The sequence below is a fragment of the Physella acuta genome, unplaced genomic scaffold (genome assembly GCF_028476545.2).
Source record: "Physella acuta isolate Inbredline_101_S28 unplaced genomic scaffold, ASM2847654v3 ptg000195l, whole genome shotgun sequence".
Lineage (NCBI taxonomy): Eukaryota > Metazoa > Mollusca > Gastropoda > Physidae > Physella > Physella acuta.
In genome coordinates, this window is record NW_026731714.1 from 448,977 (window position 1) to 467,500 (window position 18,524).

An 18,524-nucleotide genomic window follows, 5' to 3' on the forward strand; every position below is an offset into this window, starting at 1 on the left:
GAGGGGTCAGTGTTGACGGGGCATTGGTTAGGGGGTCATTGGTGAGGGGGTCATTGGTGAGGGGGTCATTGGTGAGGGGGTCAGTGGTGAATGGGGCATTGGTGAGGAGTCATTGGTGAGGGGGTCAATGGTGTGGGGGTCATTGGTGTGAGGGAACATGGTGAAGGGGTCAGTGGTGAGAGGGTCATTGGTGAGCGGGGTCATTGGTGAGGGGGTCAATGGTGTGGGGGTCATTGGTGTGGGGGAACATGGTGAAGGGGTCAGTGGTGAGAGGGTCATTGGTGAGCGGGGTCATTGGCACGGGGAACATGGTGAAGGGGTCAGTGTAATACAACATTAACACTATAATCAAATAATTTGTTACACAATGTTACATGCATAAACCTGTTGATTTACACAAGTCTAAAACTCTTATACATGATATAACCTAATAGATCAGTAGTGCATGTGACAATCTGCCCATCATTAATAACATTTGGACACAAATTGTATAGAGTCTAATACAGGGAAAAAAGGGATCAATGAAATAGCACTTTACATAAATAACAAGAAAGTAAAACTTTTACTTTTCTCCTGAAATTTTGAAGAAAATATTGCAGAAGATATAATACAACAAACATAGGACATGTAACACATCGTAACACATCATAGGACATGTAACACATCATAGGACATGTAACACATCATAGGACATGTAACACATCATAGGACATGTAACACATCATACATAGGACAAATGTACATGTGGACAAAAGATGTTTACAGAAAACAGCGCAGAATACAGGTGATAGATGGTAGGACACAGGTGATAGATGGTAGAACAGGTGACAGATGGTAGGACATGTGACAGATGGTAGGACATGTGCTAGATGGTAGGACAGGTGATAGATGGTAGGACACAGGTGATAGATGGTAGGACACAGGTGATAGATGGTAGGACACAGGTGATAGATGGTAGGACACAGGTGATAGATGGTAGGACACAGGTGATAGATGGTAGTACACAGGGAACAGCTGATCAAGCTGAGCACACATAAAGCAGACTGTACTCACTTTTGTACGACTTCATGTATCCTGTTCATGTTGGTGATCTCACATCAGATCCTACAATCCTCTGACACCAAACATGTAGGTAGCACAGCTTCGACTCCAATCACAATCTCACCTGTAGCTACCAATCACAATCTCACTGCTTGCTATAGTCACAAGTTAACCTGTTGCAGGAAAGTACCAATCTGGTATAAGTCTACACACATTTTAAATTTTTTTGTTGAAAGTTTAATAAGGACAAATAAAGACAGCAGATGGGATAATGGGATGATATTTACTTGTGGTGGCATGTGTGTGGTGTTGGCACATGATGTCATTGTGTTGTGTTCATGTAGTTGTTGTGTTGGTGTAGTTGTTGTATTGGTGTAGTTGTTGTGTTGGTGTAGTTGTTGTATTGGTGTAGTTGTTGTGTTGGTGTAGTTGTTGTGTTGGTGTAGTTGTTGTGTTGGTGTAGTTGTGTTGGTGTAGTTGTTGTGTTGGTGTAGTTGTTGTGTTGGTGTAGTTGTTGTGTTGGTGTAGTTGTTGTGTTGGTGTAGTTGTTGTGTTGGTGTAGTTGTTGTGTTGGTGTAGTTGTTGTGTTGGTGTAGTTGTTGTGTTGGTGTAGTTGTTGTGTTGGTGTAGTTGTTGTGTTGGTGTAGTTGTTGTGTTGGTGTAGTTGTTGTGTTGGTGTAGTTGTTGTATTGGTGTAGTTGTTGTGTTGGTGTAGTTGTTGTATTGGTGTAGTTGTTGTGTTGGTGTAGTTGTTGTGTTGGTGTAGTTGTTGTGTTGGTGTAGTTGTTGTGTTGGTGTAGTTGTTGTATTGGTGTAGTTGTTGTGTTGGTGTAGTTGTTGTGTTGGTGTAGTTGTTGTGTTGGTGTAGTTGTTGTGTTGGTGGTTGTGTTGGTGTAGTTGTTGTGTTGGTGTAGTTGTTGTGTTGGTGTAGTTGTTGTGTTGGTGTAGTTGTTGTGTTGGTGTAGTTGTTGTGTTGGTGTAGTTGTTGTGTTGGTGTAGTTGTGTTGGTGTAGTTGTTGTGTTGGTGTAGTTGTTGTGTTGGTATAGTTGTTGTGTTGGTGTAGTTGTGTTGGTGTAGTTGTTGTGTTGGTATAGTTGTTGTGTTGGTATAGTTGTTGTGTTGGTGTAGTTGTTGTGTTGGTGTAGTTGTTGTGTTGGTGTAGTTGTGTTGGTGTAGTTGTTGTGTTGGTATAGTTGTTGTGTTGGTGTAGTTGTTGTGTTGGTGTAGTTGTTGTGTTGGTGTAGTTGTTGTGTTGGTGTAGTTGTTGTGTTGGTGTAGTTGTTGTGTTGGTGTAGTTGTTGTGTTGGTGTAGTTGTTGTGTTGGTGTAGTTGTTGTGTTGGTGTAGTTGTTGTGTTGGTGTAGTTGTTGTGTTGGTGTAGTTGTTGTGTTGGTGTAGTTGTTGTGTTGGTGTAGTTGTGTTGGTGTAGTTGTTGTGTTGGTGGTTGTGTTGGTGTAGTTGTTGTGTTGGTGTAGTTGTTGTGTTGGTGTAGTTGTTGTGTTGGTGGTTGTGTTGGTGTAGTTGTTGTGTTGGTGGTTGTGTTGGTGTAGTTGTTGTGTTGGTGTAGTTGTTGTGTTGGTGGTTGTGTTGGTGTAGTTGTTGTGTTGGTGTAGTTGTTGTTGGTGTAGTTGTTGTATTGGTGTAGTTGTTGTGTTGGTGTAGTTGTTGTGTTGGTGTAGTTGTTGTGTTGGTGTAGTTGTTGTGTTAGTGTAGTTGTTGTGTTGGTGTAGTTGTTGTGTTGGTGTAGTTGTTGTGTTGGTGTAGTTGTTGTGTTAGTGTAGTTGTTGTGTTGGTGTAGTTGTTGTGTTGGTGTAGTTGTTGTGTTGGTGTAGTTGTTGTGTTGGTGTAGTTGTTGTGTTGGTATAGTTGTTGTGTTGGTGTAGTTGTTGTGTTGGTGTAGTTGTTGTGTTGGTGTAGTTGTTGTGTTGGTGTAGTTGTTGTGTTGGTGTAGTTGTTGTGTTGGTGTAGTTGTTGTGTTGGTGTAGTTGTTGTGTTGGTGTAGTTGTTGTGTTGGTGTAGTTGTTGTGTTGGTGTAGTTGTTGTGTTGGTGTAGTTGTTGTGTTGGTGTAGTTGTTGTGTTGGTGTAGTTGTGTTGGTGTAGTTGTTGTGTTGGTGTAGTTGTGTTGGTGTAGTTGTGTTGGTGTAGTTGTGTTGGTGTAGTTGTTGTGTTGGTGTAGTTGTTGTGTTGGTGTAGTTGTTGTGTTGGTGTAGTTGTTGTGTTGGTGTAGTTGTGTTGGTGTAGTTGTTGTGTTGGTGTAGTTGTTGTGTTGGTGTAGTTGTTGTGTTGGTATAGTTGTTGTGTTGGTGTAGTTGTGTTGGTGTAGTTGTTGTGTTGGTGTAGTTGTGTTGGTGTAGTTGTTGTGTTGGTGTAGTTGTTGTGTTGGTGTAGTTGTTGTGTTGGTGTAGTTGTTGTGTTGGTGTAGTTGTTGTGTTGGTGTAGTTGTTGTGTTGGTGTAGTTGTTGTGTTGGTGTAGTTGTTGTGTTGGTATAGTTGCTGTATTGGTGTAGTTGTTGTGTTGGTGTAGTTGTTGTGTTGGTGTAGTTGTTGTGTTGGTGTAGTTGTGTTGGTGTAGTTGTTGTGTTGGTGTAGTTGTTGTGTTGGTGTAGTTGTTGTGTTGGTGTAGTTGTTGTGTTGGTGTAGTTGTTGTGTTGGTGTAGTTGTTGTGTTGGTGTAGTTGTTGTGTTGGTGTAGTTGTTGTGTTGGTGTAGTTGTTGTGTTGGTGTAGTTGTTGTGTTGGTGTAGTTGTTGTGTTGGTGTAGTTGTTGTGTTGGTGTAGTTGTTGTGTTGGTGTAGTTGTTGTGTTGGTGTAGTTGTTGTGTTGGTGTAGTTGTTGTGTTGGTGTAGTTGTTGTGTTGGTGTAGTTGTTGTGTTGGTGTAGTTGTTGTGTTGGTGTAGTTGTTGTGTTGGTGTAGTTGTTGTGTTGGTGTAGTTGTTGTGTTGGTGTAGTTGTTGTGTTGGTGTAGTTGTTGTGTTGGTGTAGTTGTTGTATTGGTGTAGTTGTTGTGTTGGTGTAGTTGTTGTATTGGTGTAGTTGTTGTGTTGGTGTAGTTGTTGTGTTGGTGTAGTTGTGTTGGTGTAGTTGTTGTGTTGGTGTAGTTGTGTTGGTGTAGTTGTTGTGTTGGTATAGTTGTTGTATTGGTGTAGTTGTTGTGTTGGTGTAGTTGTTGTGTTGGTGTAGTTGTTGTGTTGGTGTAGTTGTGTTGGTGTAGTTGTTGTGTTGGTGTAGTTGTTGTGTTGGTGTAGTTGTTGTGTTGGTGTAGTTGTTGTGTTGGTGTAGTTGTTGTGTTGGTGTAGTTGTTGTGTTGGTGTAGTTGTTGTGTTGGTGTAGTTGTTGTATTGGTGTAGTTGTTGTGTTGGTGTAGTTGTTGTGTTGGTGTAGTTGTGTTGGTGTAGTTGTTGTGTTGGTGTAGTTGTTGTGTTGGTGTAGTTGTTGTGTTGGTGTAGTTGTTGTGTTGGTGTAGTTGTTGTGTTGGTATAGTTGTTGTGTTGGTGTAGTTGTTGTGTTGGTGTAGTTGTTGTGTTGGTGTAGTTGTTGTGTTGGTGTAGTTGTTGTGTTGGTGTAGTTGTTGTGTTGGTGTAGTTGTGTTGGTGTAGTTGTTGTGTTGGTGTAGTTGTTGTGTTGGTGTAGTTGTTGTGTTGGTGTAGTTGTTGTGTTGGTGGTTGTGTTGGTGTAGTTGTTGTGTTGGTGTAGTTGTTGTGTTGGTGTAGTTGTGTTGGTGTAGTTGTTGTGTTGGTGTAGTTGTTGTGTTGGTGTAGTTGTTGTGTTGGTGTAGTTGTTGTGTTGGTGTAGTTGTTGTGTTGGTGTAGTTGTTGTGTTGGTGTAGTTGTTGTATTGGTGTAGTTGTTGTGTTGGTGTAGTTGTTGTGTTGGTGTAGTTGTTGTGTTGGTGTAGTTGTTGTGTTGGTGTAGTTGTTGTGTTGGTGGTTGTGTTGGTGTAGTTGTTGTGTTGGTGTAGTTGTTGTGTTGGTGTAGTTGTTGTGTTGGTGTAGTTGTTGTGTTGGTGTAGTTGTTGTGTTGGTGTAGTTGTTGTGTTGGTATAGTTGTTGTGTTGGTGTAGTTGTTGTGTTGGTGTAGTTGTTGTGTTGGTGTAGTTGTTGTGTTGGTGTAGTTGTTGTGTTGGTGTAGTTGTTGTATTGGTGTAGTTGTTGTGTTGGTGTAGTTGTTGTGTTGGTGTAGTTGTTGTGTTGGTGTAGTTGTTGTGTTGGTGTAGTTGTTGTGTTGGTATAGTTGTTGTGTTGGTGTAGTTGTTGTGTTGGTGTAGTTGTTGTGTTGGTGTAGTTGTTGTGTTGGTGTAGTTGTTGTGTTGGTGTAGTTGTTGTGTTGGTGTAGTTGTTGTGTTGGTGTAGTTGTTGTGTTGGTGTAGTTGTTGTGTTGGTGTTGTGTTGGTGTAGTTGTTGTGTTGGTGTAGTTGTTGTGTTGGTGTAGTTGTTGTGTTGGTGTAGTTGTTGTGTTGGTGTAGTTGTTGTGTTGGTGTAGTTGTTGTGTTGGTGTAGTTGTGTTGGTGTAGTTGTTGTGTTGGTGTAGTTGTTGTGTTGGTGTAGTTGTTGTGTTGGTGTAGTTGTTGTGTTGGTGGTTGTGTTGGTGTAGTTGTTGTGTTGGTGTAGTTGTTGTGTTGGTGTAGTTGTTGTGTTGGTGTAGTTGTTGTGTTGGTGTAGTTGTTGTGTTGGTGTAGTTGTTGTGTTGGTGTAGTTGTTGTGTTGGTGTAGTTGTTGTGTTGGTGTAGTTGTTGTGTTGGTGTAGTTGTTGTGTTGGTGTAGTTGTTGTGTTGGTGTAGTTGTTGTGTTGGTGTAGTTGTTGTGTTGGTATAGTTGTTGTGTTGGTGTAGTTGTTGTGTTGGTGTAGTTGTGTTGGTGTAGTTGTTGTGTTGGTATAGTTGTTGTGTTGGTGTAGTTGTTGTGTTGGTGTAGTTGTTGTGTTGGTGTAGTTGTTGTGTTGGTGTAGTTGTTGTGTTGGTGTAGTTGTTGTGTTGGTGGTTGTGTTGGTGTAGTTGTTGTGTTGGTGTAGTTGTTGTGTTGGTGTAGTTGTTGTGTTGGTGTAGTTGTTGTGTTGGTGTAGTTGTTGTGTTGGTGTAGTTGTTGTATTGGTGTAGTTGTTGTGTTGGTGTAGTTGTTGTGTTGGTGTAGTTGTTGTGTTGGTGGTTGTGTTGGTGTAGTTGTTGTGTTGGTGTAGTTGTGTTGGTGTAGTTGTCATTAGTGTTGGTTAAACTAGTTGCGTTGACTTTGTGTAGATTTGACAAAATACTGAACTAGTATTGATCTAACAATCTGGTAATAAACAAGTTAATTAAAAAAGTCTACTGACATTTATGCGCAATTTCCTTATGTTATCTAAAAATAGCTCTGACGTATAATGATTGGGTGCGTTCAAGCTTGAAGAGCGATCGGTTTGTAGGTGTTTATGTAATTTTAAAATTTGTGACCGAACGAGAGGATATTTTTGAAAACTTTCTTCGGCAATACTGTTCTAAATTATGGCAGGAATCGATTGGTACATGTTTCAAGTCGCTAAGTGGTCTGGTTGCCGAGATATGGGCCAAAAACTGCATTTTTTCGAGGTTTTTTGGCTTTTACGGGAAATACATGAAAGAAACCCGGAATTTTTATGGCCTATGCTCATTCTCGTAACTTGCTTAACATAATTGCTTTTGGAACTAGTCATCGATATTGCTTCGTTGAGGAGGAGATACGACTTAAAGCCCGGACACACATTCATCCATCCATCCATTCCCAGAAATGACGAGTTAATAAACGCAATTCTCCAGAATGGAAATTGCGCTAAAAAGATATTGATTAAATGAGTGTAAATGGACAAGTGTGATTTAAATACTTGACTATTTGATTTGTCTCAATCAGCTTTGCCATAACACCACCCTAACAAATCTTTAAAAAAAAATGAACCCAAACATTATTTCTTTTTTATCTCCAAAATCTGTACCCAAACAAATACACTTCAACAACTTCAAATACATTGTGACCTTTAACCTACATCTCCACTAGTCCTTAAGTGTCATATTTATGTGTGTCATCAATTTTTAATAACATGTGCTGAGGAAAAACAGATTTGGGTCACACAACACCAAAAAACTTCTGTATTGTAACCTACAAGTTTTAATCTCATGTAAGCAGAGAAACAAGTCTACCATTACAGACTAAATACTTGGGGTCTCATGTAAGCAGAGAAACAAGTCTACCATTACAGACTAAATACTGAGAGAGAAAAAGCTTACATAAATTATTGCCATTGTATCAAGGTGTTCATTATTACCTCAGGGCCACTGAGGTTTAATATATGTTCAATGGCTGAGTTTTTGAGAATTAGTTTCAAAATGGTGACAAGAATGAAGTTAATGAGCTCTTAGATGTGAATAGCTGGTGTCTCTAATACTAGGGTGGGGCAGTGATTGGAAACTATAGATTCCTAGACAGCCAATTAGAGCCTAGAGCTCGTATGCAAGTCATCTAGATCTAAGAAAAAAATGTTTTAAATAACTTCATTTTGTTCGATTCAATGCGTTTCTGAACTACAATGTAAAAAAAAATGTCCCTAAATAAACCAGTTCTAAGTTATTTTTGACTAAGGGGTCATCCATTTATGACGTCCACACATTTATTTGGATTTTGAGACCCCCCCCCACCCCCCACACAAAAATCCACTTATTTCCCTTATAAAAGTCCATATTTTTTCGTGTGGACATCATAAATGGATGACCCCTAAGGGCTATATCAGAGTTTGGCCATTAAGTATGTCAACTAACTGGATGTCTGTTCTTTATATCCACCTCAGACTGGAAACACATTGTAAAATGGTGACAGATTTTATTTTATTTAGTAACAAGGGTTAAAACAAAGGATTGGTATGCTAATCCGTCAGTTTCAGATTTTGGAACTAGCCTGTCCATATTTTATTTACAAAATTAACAAATGTAGGACTAGGTTCAGACTTCACTTCTTTGATGAATGAAGAATGAGCTTCTAGTAGGCCGAATAATTAAATGTAAAAGTAACAACAGATGGGCCCATGATTGTTGAGTAGAGTACAGTACAGTCACGTGGGAAAACTTGTTTCCTCTGCAAAACATTCAGCTGGTGCCTGGTTTCCAATAGTTTGTTCAGTCACATCTAAAAATAGCATCTATTTGCTTGCATTACTGTCATCTGTTTTAATTGGAAGTGCTTATACCGTCTCAGGGATAGGAAATAAAACAAAATGTGCAGTTCCTCTCAACAGTGATTTATATTTACCTTCTATTTATAGGCATACATATTTTTACTTTCTCGTATTTACGAAGTATAGAGAAAGTCTTGTAATCATGCAAAAAACAAACGAGATTTGTAATTTTTACAAATCTCGACGTTCTACACCTCCCTGAGTCGGAAAAACTTATTTTTGCAATCTTGTCAGTATGTCTGTGTGTATGTGTGTCTGTGTGTTTGTAAACACGATAACTTGAGTACCGTTACAGCTAGATTGATGAAATTTCATATACAAGTATTTAATCAAAATCGTAGATCCATATCAACTTTTGAGCGATTTCCGATAACCGGAAGTAGTACTTTTTTTAATTTGAATTTTTCAAAAGCCTATAACTTGAGTACTATTTCAGATAGATAAATGAAATTTCACATGTAAGTAAAAAATCTAATTCTCTACCTTCTATTAAATTTTGAGTGATTTCCGTTGACCAGAAGTAGTAATTTAAGCTATTTCCGATTTCTCAAAAAACGCATGTAAATTTATAAAGTACTAATAATATTCCGCACTTTTATGCACATTTTGTTTTGGCGTTCACTTGGTGTGCAATTCTTTTTTCTACGAGATTCTATTCTATTTTTAAAAGTTTAAGTAATTAAAAATCATGTCTATATTCCGAGTTGCCATCCCACGTAGAGTTATATAAGAATATTCAAGAAAGTTTAGGGGAGATCACTCTCTTTTTAATTTGTAAACAGAGCTTGATTTATTCCATAAAGTGCAATTATTAAAGGTCTGTTTCAAGCATTGTGGCAGAATCAAGAGTACAGCAACACTCTATATTTCAAGAATGAGGCGATTAGAAATAAGATGAGTTTTTTTTGTCTATTGTGCATATGGCATTCATAATATCATTTTTAAACACATAATATGTTAGGTTAGAATTATTAGTAAGGATTAGGAATAAGGCAAGGGTTGGTCTAAGAAAATGGTATTATGATTAAAATCAGAGAAGGTATTAAGAATTTATACTGATAAATGAAATAAATAAGGATCTTTTATAGCATAAAAAAATGACAAAGGTAAATAGAAACACATAATAGTGGTGACACGCAGATGTTAAAAAAAAGATGCTTATTTCATGGATGAGTTTTTACCTCTGTCTTTTTTTTTTTATGATACAGGAAAGAAAAAATGTGCTTATTTCCTCTCAACATAAGAGGATATAAGCACATTGTTTATTTTTTTGACAGCCAGTAAGAGGACATAAGCACATTGCATATTTCCTCTATCATTGGCGGCAAAAAGCACTACTGTTGTAATGGTATATTTTACTAATTTAGAAATATGAGTCCAGTCATTCACTTAAAAAAATGGAATGTGCAAACAGTGCAAAAAGACGAACATATACACTACAGTGCCTATTGTGTCAAGCCAACTCAAGAATAAACATGTTTTCACAGCTGTTGGCCGAAATTTACTAGAATGACTTGGTTAATTAACAAATTACTTCAAACAGACTTATGGGAAATATTAAGCAATAGGCCATGGTTTTTCCATCTTGGTGATCAATGAATTCATGCAAATTTCCAGTGGAAATAATAACTTACTACTATAACAATATCATTTAAATTTATCGCAACTGTGGCATTGTAGGTTTAGAGAGCAATATTATTTTTTATAGTATTAAATACCTTACAACAAAACATATAGGCTTATATATATATATATATATATATATATATATATATATATATATATATATATATATATATATATATATATATATATATATATATATATATATATATATATATATATATATATATAAATATGGCAGTATTAAATTAGGTGCCAGGTGTTCAGAAAATGGGTATTATAATGTTTTAACATAAAATGCTAAAATAATTTTGCAGCAAACAGTTATAAAGTGGTGTAGGTTGGGGAATGTGAGTCACGAAGTGATGAGGTGCTAAATAAACATGTGATCATTCTGCTAACGAGAAAAAAAATAAAGCAAAATTATAGCCTACACTTGGTTATGTTGTTAAAAAAAAGAAAGTCACCCTGTTGTAATTATAAGCAAAAAAACATGTTCACCTGATTCCATTTTTGAGCAGGTTTTAGAATAAGACTTAATGGGGTGAGAACCTGAGACGTAAGGATTGACATTATAAACTCAATGTCAACTTAGACTGTTTTTAAAATGAAATCTATAAGCCTAATTAAAATCAATAACAGGTCAACAGTACCAGTAATCTAACCATGGCTAGATCTACACTAAAACTAAACATCCCCTTAACAGATGATAATTGTGACACAAAATACTAAACGGATGACAACCAAAAGCTGAAAAGATCATTGCTGAAGAACAGGCAGGCTTTAGACAGGGATGCAGCACAACAGAGTAAATCTTTGGGTAAAATACCTACAACACCAGTAACATCTTCACCACATTTTTAAGACTTAAAGAAGGTATTTGACAAAATATGGCACCATGAACTGACAAATACAACATCAGCAGAAAATTATGAAAAAAAAAAAAGAATTGTGCTGCCCCCACCAACACTTAGTTAAGGGATGATAATAAGATTGATTGAGGCATAATAGCTAATTATTAATATTATGTCTCAATAAATTACAGTAGAATTTTGATTTGTGTTTGCATACTTAATGTTTATGGACATTCAGTTTGACACTCGATGACAAAAATCACTATTTTAGTAGTACTGTAGGCCTAATAATTTGTATTATTCGCTAACCCAGAGACGTGGCCGGTTGCTAACAACAATATGGCGTACACACCAGATGCATGACTTCCGACGATTTTTTGTCTTAGTTCCAGAGACCTTCTTAGAATTACTGATTAAAATGTTTACCACGAGCAAAATGGCGGGATTTTCGCGTTATAAAAACAAACCATAGGTGGCAGGGCTAGATATGCCAGAAAAGCATTTTAAAATTTGGTTTGGAGAATGGAGGCTAAATTCAAAAGTTGGTTTCATTAAAATTAATAGAACTTTTAAAATATCAATGGTGTAGGTACAGAAATGAGCGAGAACATAAAGCATTATTAGTTTTATCAGTCTATGAAAAAAATAATCAAATATTGTGACCGCTATTTGGCTCATCACTAGTGAGGAACTATGGTGCATAGCCAATTAAAAAGTGGAACCGATTCGTGGTTTGCCGTAGCTTCAGACGTAAGTTGTGTTGTCATGGAGAGGTCTGTTGTTGTGCATGGCAGTGAGTGACCATAAATATTAAATTAAGTAATTTAGGCCTAGTTTAAAACGAACTAAAAACATAAAAATTAGTGCCTAGTGGATTAAATATTGATGTTTATTATTCAGTGGTCATGTTTAAATTGAAAATTGAGTAGGCCTACCTAAGTTTTAGATTTTAGATTTAGTGAGAAAATCTATTAAATTATTAGTGCCTAATGTTGGTGCATCATATGCAGCATCACACTAGTTGCAATCATATGGAAACATTGCATGAGAGATTAAAATCATATCGTAATATATAGATCCACATAATTTAACAGAAACCTACTTTTCATTGAAAAAGAAATCAAATGCACGGTTCAGTCAGTTCTCTACTCGATTTTACATTTTACGCCGCTGAAAAGCAGTTCAAAAAACCTGTAGGCCTATATCGCAATTTACTCTTATTATTAACTCAACAGTTTAACTATTTATTGGTAGTAGTGAAAAGAATAGTGTCTAATTTTTGAAAGTCGGATATATTATTATCTTACGTACCATTGACAATAATAAATTTAGCTCACCAAATCAGCCATGTTTACAAGCAAACAAAAACATTTCCGGAAGAACAATACAAGGTAGAGCACTCTGAAATTATTATAATTCATGCTAGTTTAGCTTGGATTGTCTCCTCAATAGAACGGATCACTAGACACTGCTAATTTTGAAATGATAATTCTCTTTTTATTACTAGATCTACTCCTTTTTAATTTATCAAAAGCCAGTTTTGGTAAGTTTTCAAAATTTTATCTAATTAATACTAATGTAATTATAATTAGACCCAGTGTCCAAAATATTTTGATAAAAAAAACTGTAAAAATTGAAGACACAGATTGCCTACTTTTTACTTTAGTTACTTTAGTACAAAATTTAGAGAAAAAAAAAGTTGATCTAGAATCTAGACTAGATCTAGAATAGATCTAATCTAGTCTAGAATCTAGATCTATATTAAAAAAAGTTAAAATATTACAAGAAGTAATTTTAAAAAAATTACCAGTGACTTATTGAATTTTACCTTTATTAAAGTGTAAAATATTTCCAAACACTGCAATACATACTACATACATCTTTAGACAATTTTTCTAATTAATATAATTAAATAGATCTATATTATGCCCAATCTTCTTTCTTGGATAATGAGTTGTAATGTGCCAGAATCCACAATTTAGTGGATACACTTTTTTTTGTGTTACTTGCTAAGTAAAATGTCAACAAAAAGTGATCAGTTTTTTTTAAAACTATTCCACCTCTGAATCAAACTCAAATCCATAAATCCAAAAATTAACCTTAGGACACAGACCTACCGTACCTTAAGTTTATAGAGTAATCTAACTCTTACCATAAACCTGACCAGAGTTTCTTTCAGACAAGGAGGGAGGGACAATGACTTCGGAGCATATCCACCATACCCTCACTTGGCAAAATATAAACAAACATTACGTAATTAAATTAAGTGTTAGTTCCCTCCCTGAAATTTTAAGTTACCTCCTCCCTGTATATATATATATATATATATATATATATATATATATATATATATATATATATATATATATATATACATATAGTCATTAGTGGACCACAGCATTATTACCAACAGAAGTATTGTTTTTAGAGTGCCTGGCCGGAACTTGGGGAAGCACGTGCACCCATGTCTGCGGCCAATGTGAGGGTGGGCCAGTCTTCTGTCAGGTTACCAATGGCATGTGTGTTAACGGGTGTGCTATGGGCTACACGGGGACAATGTGTAAAACAAGTAATTACTCTAGTCATCTTTGTTTTTGTTTGGTCAGTGTTACATCAGTGTGGACAACATCATCTGTAGTTAGCATAATCTGAGATTAGTTAACACCATCTGTAGTCAACATCACCTCAGGTTAATAAAACATCACCTGTAGTTAACATCACCTCAGGTTAATAAAACATCATCTGTAGTTAACATCATCTGTAGTTAACATCACCTCAGGTTAATAAAACATCACCTGTAGTTAACATCACCTCAGGTTAATAAAACATCATCTGTAGTTAACATCACCTGTAGTTAACATCACCTCAGGTTAATAAAACATCATCTGTAGTTAACATCACCTCAGGTTTGTTAACACAATCTGAAGTCAATGTCAGCATGTGAAAGTCCTTATTTCAGGTCCAAGGCCCAACTCATTTTACAATATCACACCAGGGGATTCAACATCACACCAAGGTTGCCAACATCACACCATGGTGGTCAACATCACACCAGGGTGGCCAACATGACACCAGGGTGGCCAACATCACAACAGGGTGGCCAACATAACACCAGTGAATTTAACATCACACTAAGGTGGCCAACATGACACCAATTGCCAATAACATCTCTGGCGAACACCCCAGGCCAATTTATTTTAAAACATCACACCAAGGTTGCCAACATCACACCATGGTGGCCAACATCACAGCATGGTGGCCAATATCACAGCATGGTGGCCAACATCACACCATGGTGGCCAACATCACAGCATGGTGGCCAACATCACACCAGGTGGCCTACATCACACCATGGTGGCCAACATCACACCATGGTGGCCAACATCACACCAGGATGGCCAACATCACACCATGGTGGCCAACATCACACCAGTTTGCCCACATTTATAAAACCTTGAAAGTTTAAAACTCACCTGCATTTGTTTTCTCTCTCTTCAATTCAGAGTGTGAGCCTGGGACCTATGGCCACTACTGTCGTTCAACCTGTGGCAATTGCTCGGACGCTCGGCCCATCTGTAACACGGTCACGGGCAAGTGTAACGCTGGGTGTAAGTCTGGACTTCAGCCGCCCTACTGCAAGATTCGTGAGTCGCTGTGTACCGCAAACACACAGACAAACACACAGACCAGTGGCGTAGCGAGGTCGGGTGTCACCCGGTGCGGCACTTAATGGTGTCACCCCCCCAGAGGCATAGAGACCCTTCCCAGGGACAAACTTTCAAATTTTCGATTTGCACCCCCCCCCCTCAAACTTTAGATTTGCACCCCCTCCCCTCGAGTTTTCGATTTGCACCCCCCCCCCCTCAAACTTTCGATTTGCACCCCCCTCAAACTTTCGATTTGCACCCCCCCCCCCTCGAGTTTTTCTCTATATATTTTGCTATTTTTTGCCTTGGTGTCACCCCCCTAAATGGTGTCACCCGGTGCGGTCCGCCCCCCCGCCCCCCCTCGCTACGCCCCTTACACAGACACACACAGTAGCACACCGTACTGCAAGATACGTGAGTCGCTGTGTACCACAAGCACACAAACACACTCACAGACACACACACAGACGTAAACAGTCTTACACAGGAACATGCATACACAGTCACACACATACACATAGTGTTACACACAATAGTACACAGACACACAGTCTTATAAGGCATGCAGTCTCTCTCACACACGTACATACACAGCAACCCATAACCTCCATACAGAAAGATACAACCACATACACATACAGACACACACACAGACTTGCTAACACCATAAATACTGCAAGATTGGTGGGTCATAACACACAGCCACACACAACAGCACACAGACAAATCTCCATACTGCAAGATTCGTGCTGTGAACCCACACCCAAGCACCCACAGACACAAGATTACAACACAAACCACATTAAAACTTGATATTCTTGGCTACTTTACTAACCCTCACCTCTACATACATTGTCTACCATCCCTAACCTCCACATACCATCATCTTCCCATGCAACCATCCCTAACCTCCCAATCCTACCATCCCTAACCCCCACATACCATCATCTTCCCATCCTACCATCCCTAACCCCCACATACCATCATATTCCCATCCTACCATCCCTAACCTCCACATACCATCACCTTCCCAGCCTGCTCCTTTAACAGGTGGGGTAAAGACTGTGCCAAAAAGTGCTCTTGTAAAAAACCTCCCACACACTGTGGGTGTGATCCCGTGAGTGGGGCGTGCAGTCCATGTGAGGCCAATGGGAAACCTGCGGTGGTTTACAGACAAGGTGAGTGTGTGTTTACCATTGTTAAGACCTGTGGGCAGATGGAGTAGAGTTCATCTGTTCAGTCAGCTGAGGGATTGTGTAATCAGAACGTCACCAAGCCGTCGTAATGTGTCTTGAGTCTAGTTCTAGATAGGCTTGGGTGGACAAGAGTCAGGTACTCGTTATAGATTTGATGGCTTTATTTGTCAGACAATTTGCTGATGGTGTTTTATGTAATTTCATGCTCAGTGGTGGTAATCGTTATAGAGCTTCTTAGTATTTAGTGGTGATATTACTGCGTCTAATGTAGATTTGTCTTGATTTTATTCCTGCAGACAACAAACAACAATGTATCAACCAGTACGCCCTGGACCCATCTATTAAAGAGTACAGTGAGTTAAATGTATGTGTATATGTATGTGTATACATACATATATGTATATATATGTATATATATGTATATATATATATATATATATATATATATATATATATATATATATATATATATATATATATGTATGTATATGTAAATGTATATATGTGTGTGTGTGTGGGTTAGAGTCATAGCCAGAAGTCGTCCATTGGTACAGTAACCTACATGAGACACTGGCCTATTCGCGCAGTGACCTGCCATTGTATGAAATATGCTGTCGATGTTAAGCTCTCTGGTCATTGAATTAGGCAGGCAGCTAACAAATTGGCTGTAGTGTATCCACCATAATGTGTTTGAGAGCTTAAAATTGTAGTTGTATGATATTCATATTGTAACTAACAAAACTAAATTGACACTGACACAGTGAAGTGAAAAATCGGCGTCACTTAACGTTAGACAACAGTCACGCCGGGGATTTATGGAATGGGGATTTTAACCCCTCCACCTTCATACACCACTGCTCACCCATAACACATCTACAATCTGATTTTAACTTTTTGTTTTAAGCGGAATAAATATGCGCGAATGTTATAATCTTAAAACTAACAGCACATCATAGATTGAATAACTACTCATTATTTATTCAACTCATCATGTATTGAATAACTACTCATTATTTATTCAACTCATCATGTATTGAATAACTACTCATTATTTATTAAACTCATCATGTATTGAATAACTACTCATTATTTATTAAACTCATCATATATTGAATAACTACTCATTATTTATTAAACTCATCATATATTGAATAACTACTCGTTATTTATTAAACTCATCATATATTGAATAACTACTCATTATTTATTAAACTCATCATATATTGAATAACTACTCATTATTTATTAAACTCATCATATATTGAATAACTACTCATTATTTATTAAACTCATCATATATTGAATAACTACTCATTATTTATTAAACTCATCATATATTGAATAACTACTCATTATTTATTAAACTCATCATATATTGAATAACTATTGAATAACATTATTTATTAAACTCATTATGTATTGAAAGTGTTTTTTCTTGTGTAGAGCCGCCCAGCGCAACAGATATGCCATACACGCCAATACTAATTGGTGCTGCTCTTCTGGCTCTATTCATACTCACCAACTACGTCTGGTGGTATGTTATCTTGTTACTTATATGTGGGGTTGTAGGTCATCTTGTTACTTATATGTGGGGTTGTAGGTCATCTTGTTACTTAGATGTGGGGTGGTAGGTCATCTTGTTACTTAGTTGTAAAGTGGTAGGTCATCTTGTTACTTAGTTGTAAAGTGGTGGGTCATCTTGTTACTGAGTGAGATGGAAGGTCATATTGTTACTTAGTTGTAAAGTGGTAGGTCATCTTGTTACTTAGTGAGATGGAAGGTCATATTGTTACTTAGTTGTAAAGTGGTAGGTCATCTTGTTACTTAGTGAGGTGGTAGGTCATCTTGTTACTTAGTGAGGTGGTAGGTCATCTTGTTACTTAGATGTGGGGTGGTAGGTTATCTTGTTACTTATACATGGGGTGGTAGGTCATCTTGTTACTTAGTGAGATGGTAGGTCATCTTGTTACTTAGATGTGGGGGTGGTAGGTCATCTTGTTACTTAGATGTGGGGTGGTAGGTCATCTTGTTACTTAGATGTGGGGATGGTAGGTCATCTTGTTACTTAGAGAGGTGGTAGGTCATCTTGTTACTTAGTGAGGTGGTAGTCATCTTGTTACTTGTTATAAACAATCATTTTTTGGATCATTGTTTATATTAATTACTCATAATTTACCCAGGTATAATCATGACTTTAAAATATATCATCAGGTATAATTCCTGACTATATAGTGTATTCCAAAGTACAATCATGACTGTATATTATTTTCCTGGGTAATATCACTGTGTATACTATAGTCCCAGGTACAATCACTTGCTGTTTATTATACTCCCAGGTATTTTGTGGTCCGCAAACCAATGCCGGAAGAAGAACCAGTTGAAATTTTCAGAGAAAAGAAACGAACGGGGCTAATGAGCAATAAGGTATGTACATAATGGTCATTAGAGTTTCTTTCAGGCATCTCTTTGGGGGCATTGTCCCTCCCCTCCACCCCCCACACACCTTAATGTCTACCACACCCCCAAACCTGGAAATTAAAATCCACCACCCATTATTTTCAAGCACCGCCCTCCACCCTTTGTAGTAAAAGGACTGAAACACTGATGTTGGTGATGTCTTAAAGTGTGTAGATAATGTTGGTGATGAATCATAAAATCTGTAGGCCTACACCTAATACAAAAAATCATCAGTTAAGATAAAAATATTATTATTCTCATGTGGCGGAAAATGATTTTTCAATTATTTAATTATTTACCATTAGACCTCTAGAGTTCTAGAGAGCCCGTCTGCAGCAAGCTATGTGACAATCTGGGAAAGCTATGTGACAATCTGGGAAAGCTATGTGACAATCTGGGAAAGCTATGTGACAATCTGGGAAAGCTATGTGACAATCTGGGAAAGCTATGTGACAATCTGGGAAAGCTATGTGACAATCTGGGAAAGCTATGTGACAATCTGGGAAAGCAATGTGACAATCTGGGAAAGCTATGTGAC

General features: G+C 37.6%; 2 protein-coding genes across 3 annotated transcripts in view; one reads left to right on the top strand and one right to left on the bottom strand.

The window, feature by feature from the left end:
- LOC131936894 (oxidation resistance protein 1) overlaps positions 1 to 12,072 on the bottom strand; it is a 75,571-nt gene extending 63,499 nt beyond the window's left edge. Inside the window, exons 1-2 of one of the 2 annotated variants that reach the window (XM_059293999.1) lie at positions 12,024 to 12,072; positions 1,054 to 1,214 (exon numbers count right to left, since the gene is read on the bottom strand). In XM_059293999.1, coding sequence (XP_059149982.1) covers positions 1,054 to 1,082 — 29 coding nt within the window. In that variant the 5' untranslated portion in view covers positions 1,083 to 1,214; positions 12,024 to 12,072. Of the gene's footprint in view, positions 1 to 1,053; positions 1,215 to 11,997 lie in introns of both variants that reach the window. The other variant, XM_059293998.1, reaches the window with a different exon arrangement.
- Positions 12,073 to 13,998: 1,926 nt separating this feature from the next.
- Positions 13,999 to 18,524, top strand: part of LOC131936901 (platelet endothelial aggregation receptor 1) — a 6,708-nt gene continuing 2,182 nt past the window's right edge. The window contains exons 1-6 of the mRNA XM_059294006.1: positions 13,999 to 14,020; positions 14,190 to 14,330; positions 15,368 to 15,511; positions 15,826 to 15,882; positions 16,973 to 17,063; positions 17,866 to 17,953. Of these exons, the coding sequence (XP_059149989.1) occupies positions 13,999 to 14,020; positions 14,190 to 14,330; positions 15,368 to 15,511; positions 15,826 to 15,882; positions 16,973 to 17,063; positions 17,866 to 17,953 (543 nt within the window). The remainder of the gene's footprint in view (positions 14,021 to 14,189; positions 14,331 to 15,367; positions 15,512 to 15,825; positions 15,883 to 16,972; positions 17,064 to 17,865; positions 17,954 to 18,524) is intronic.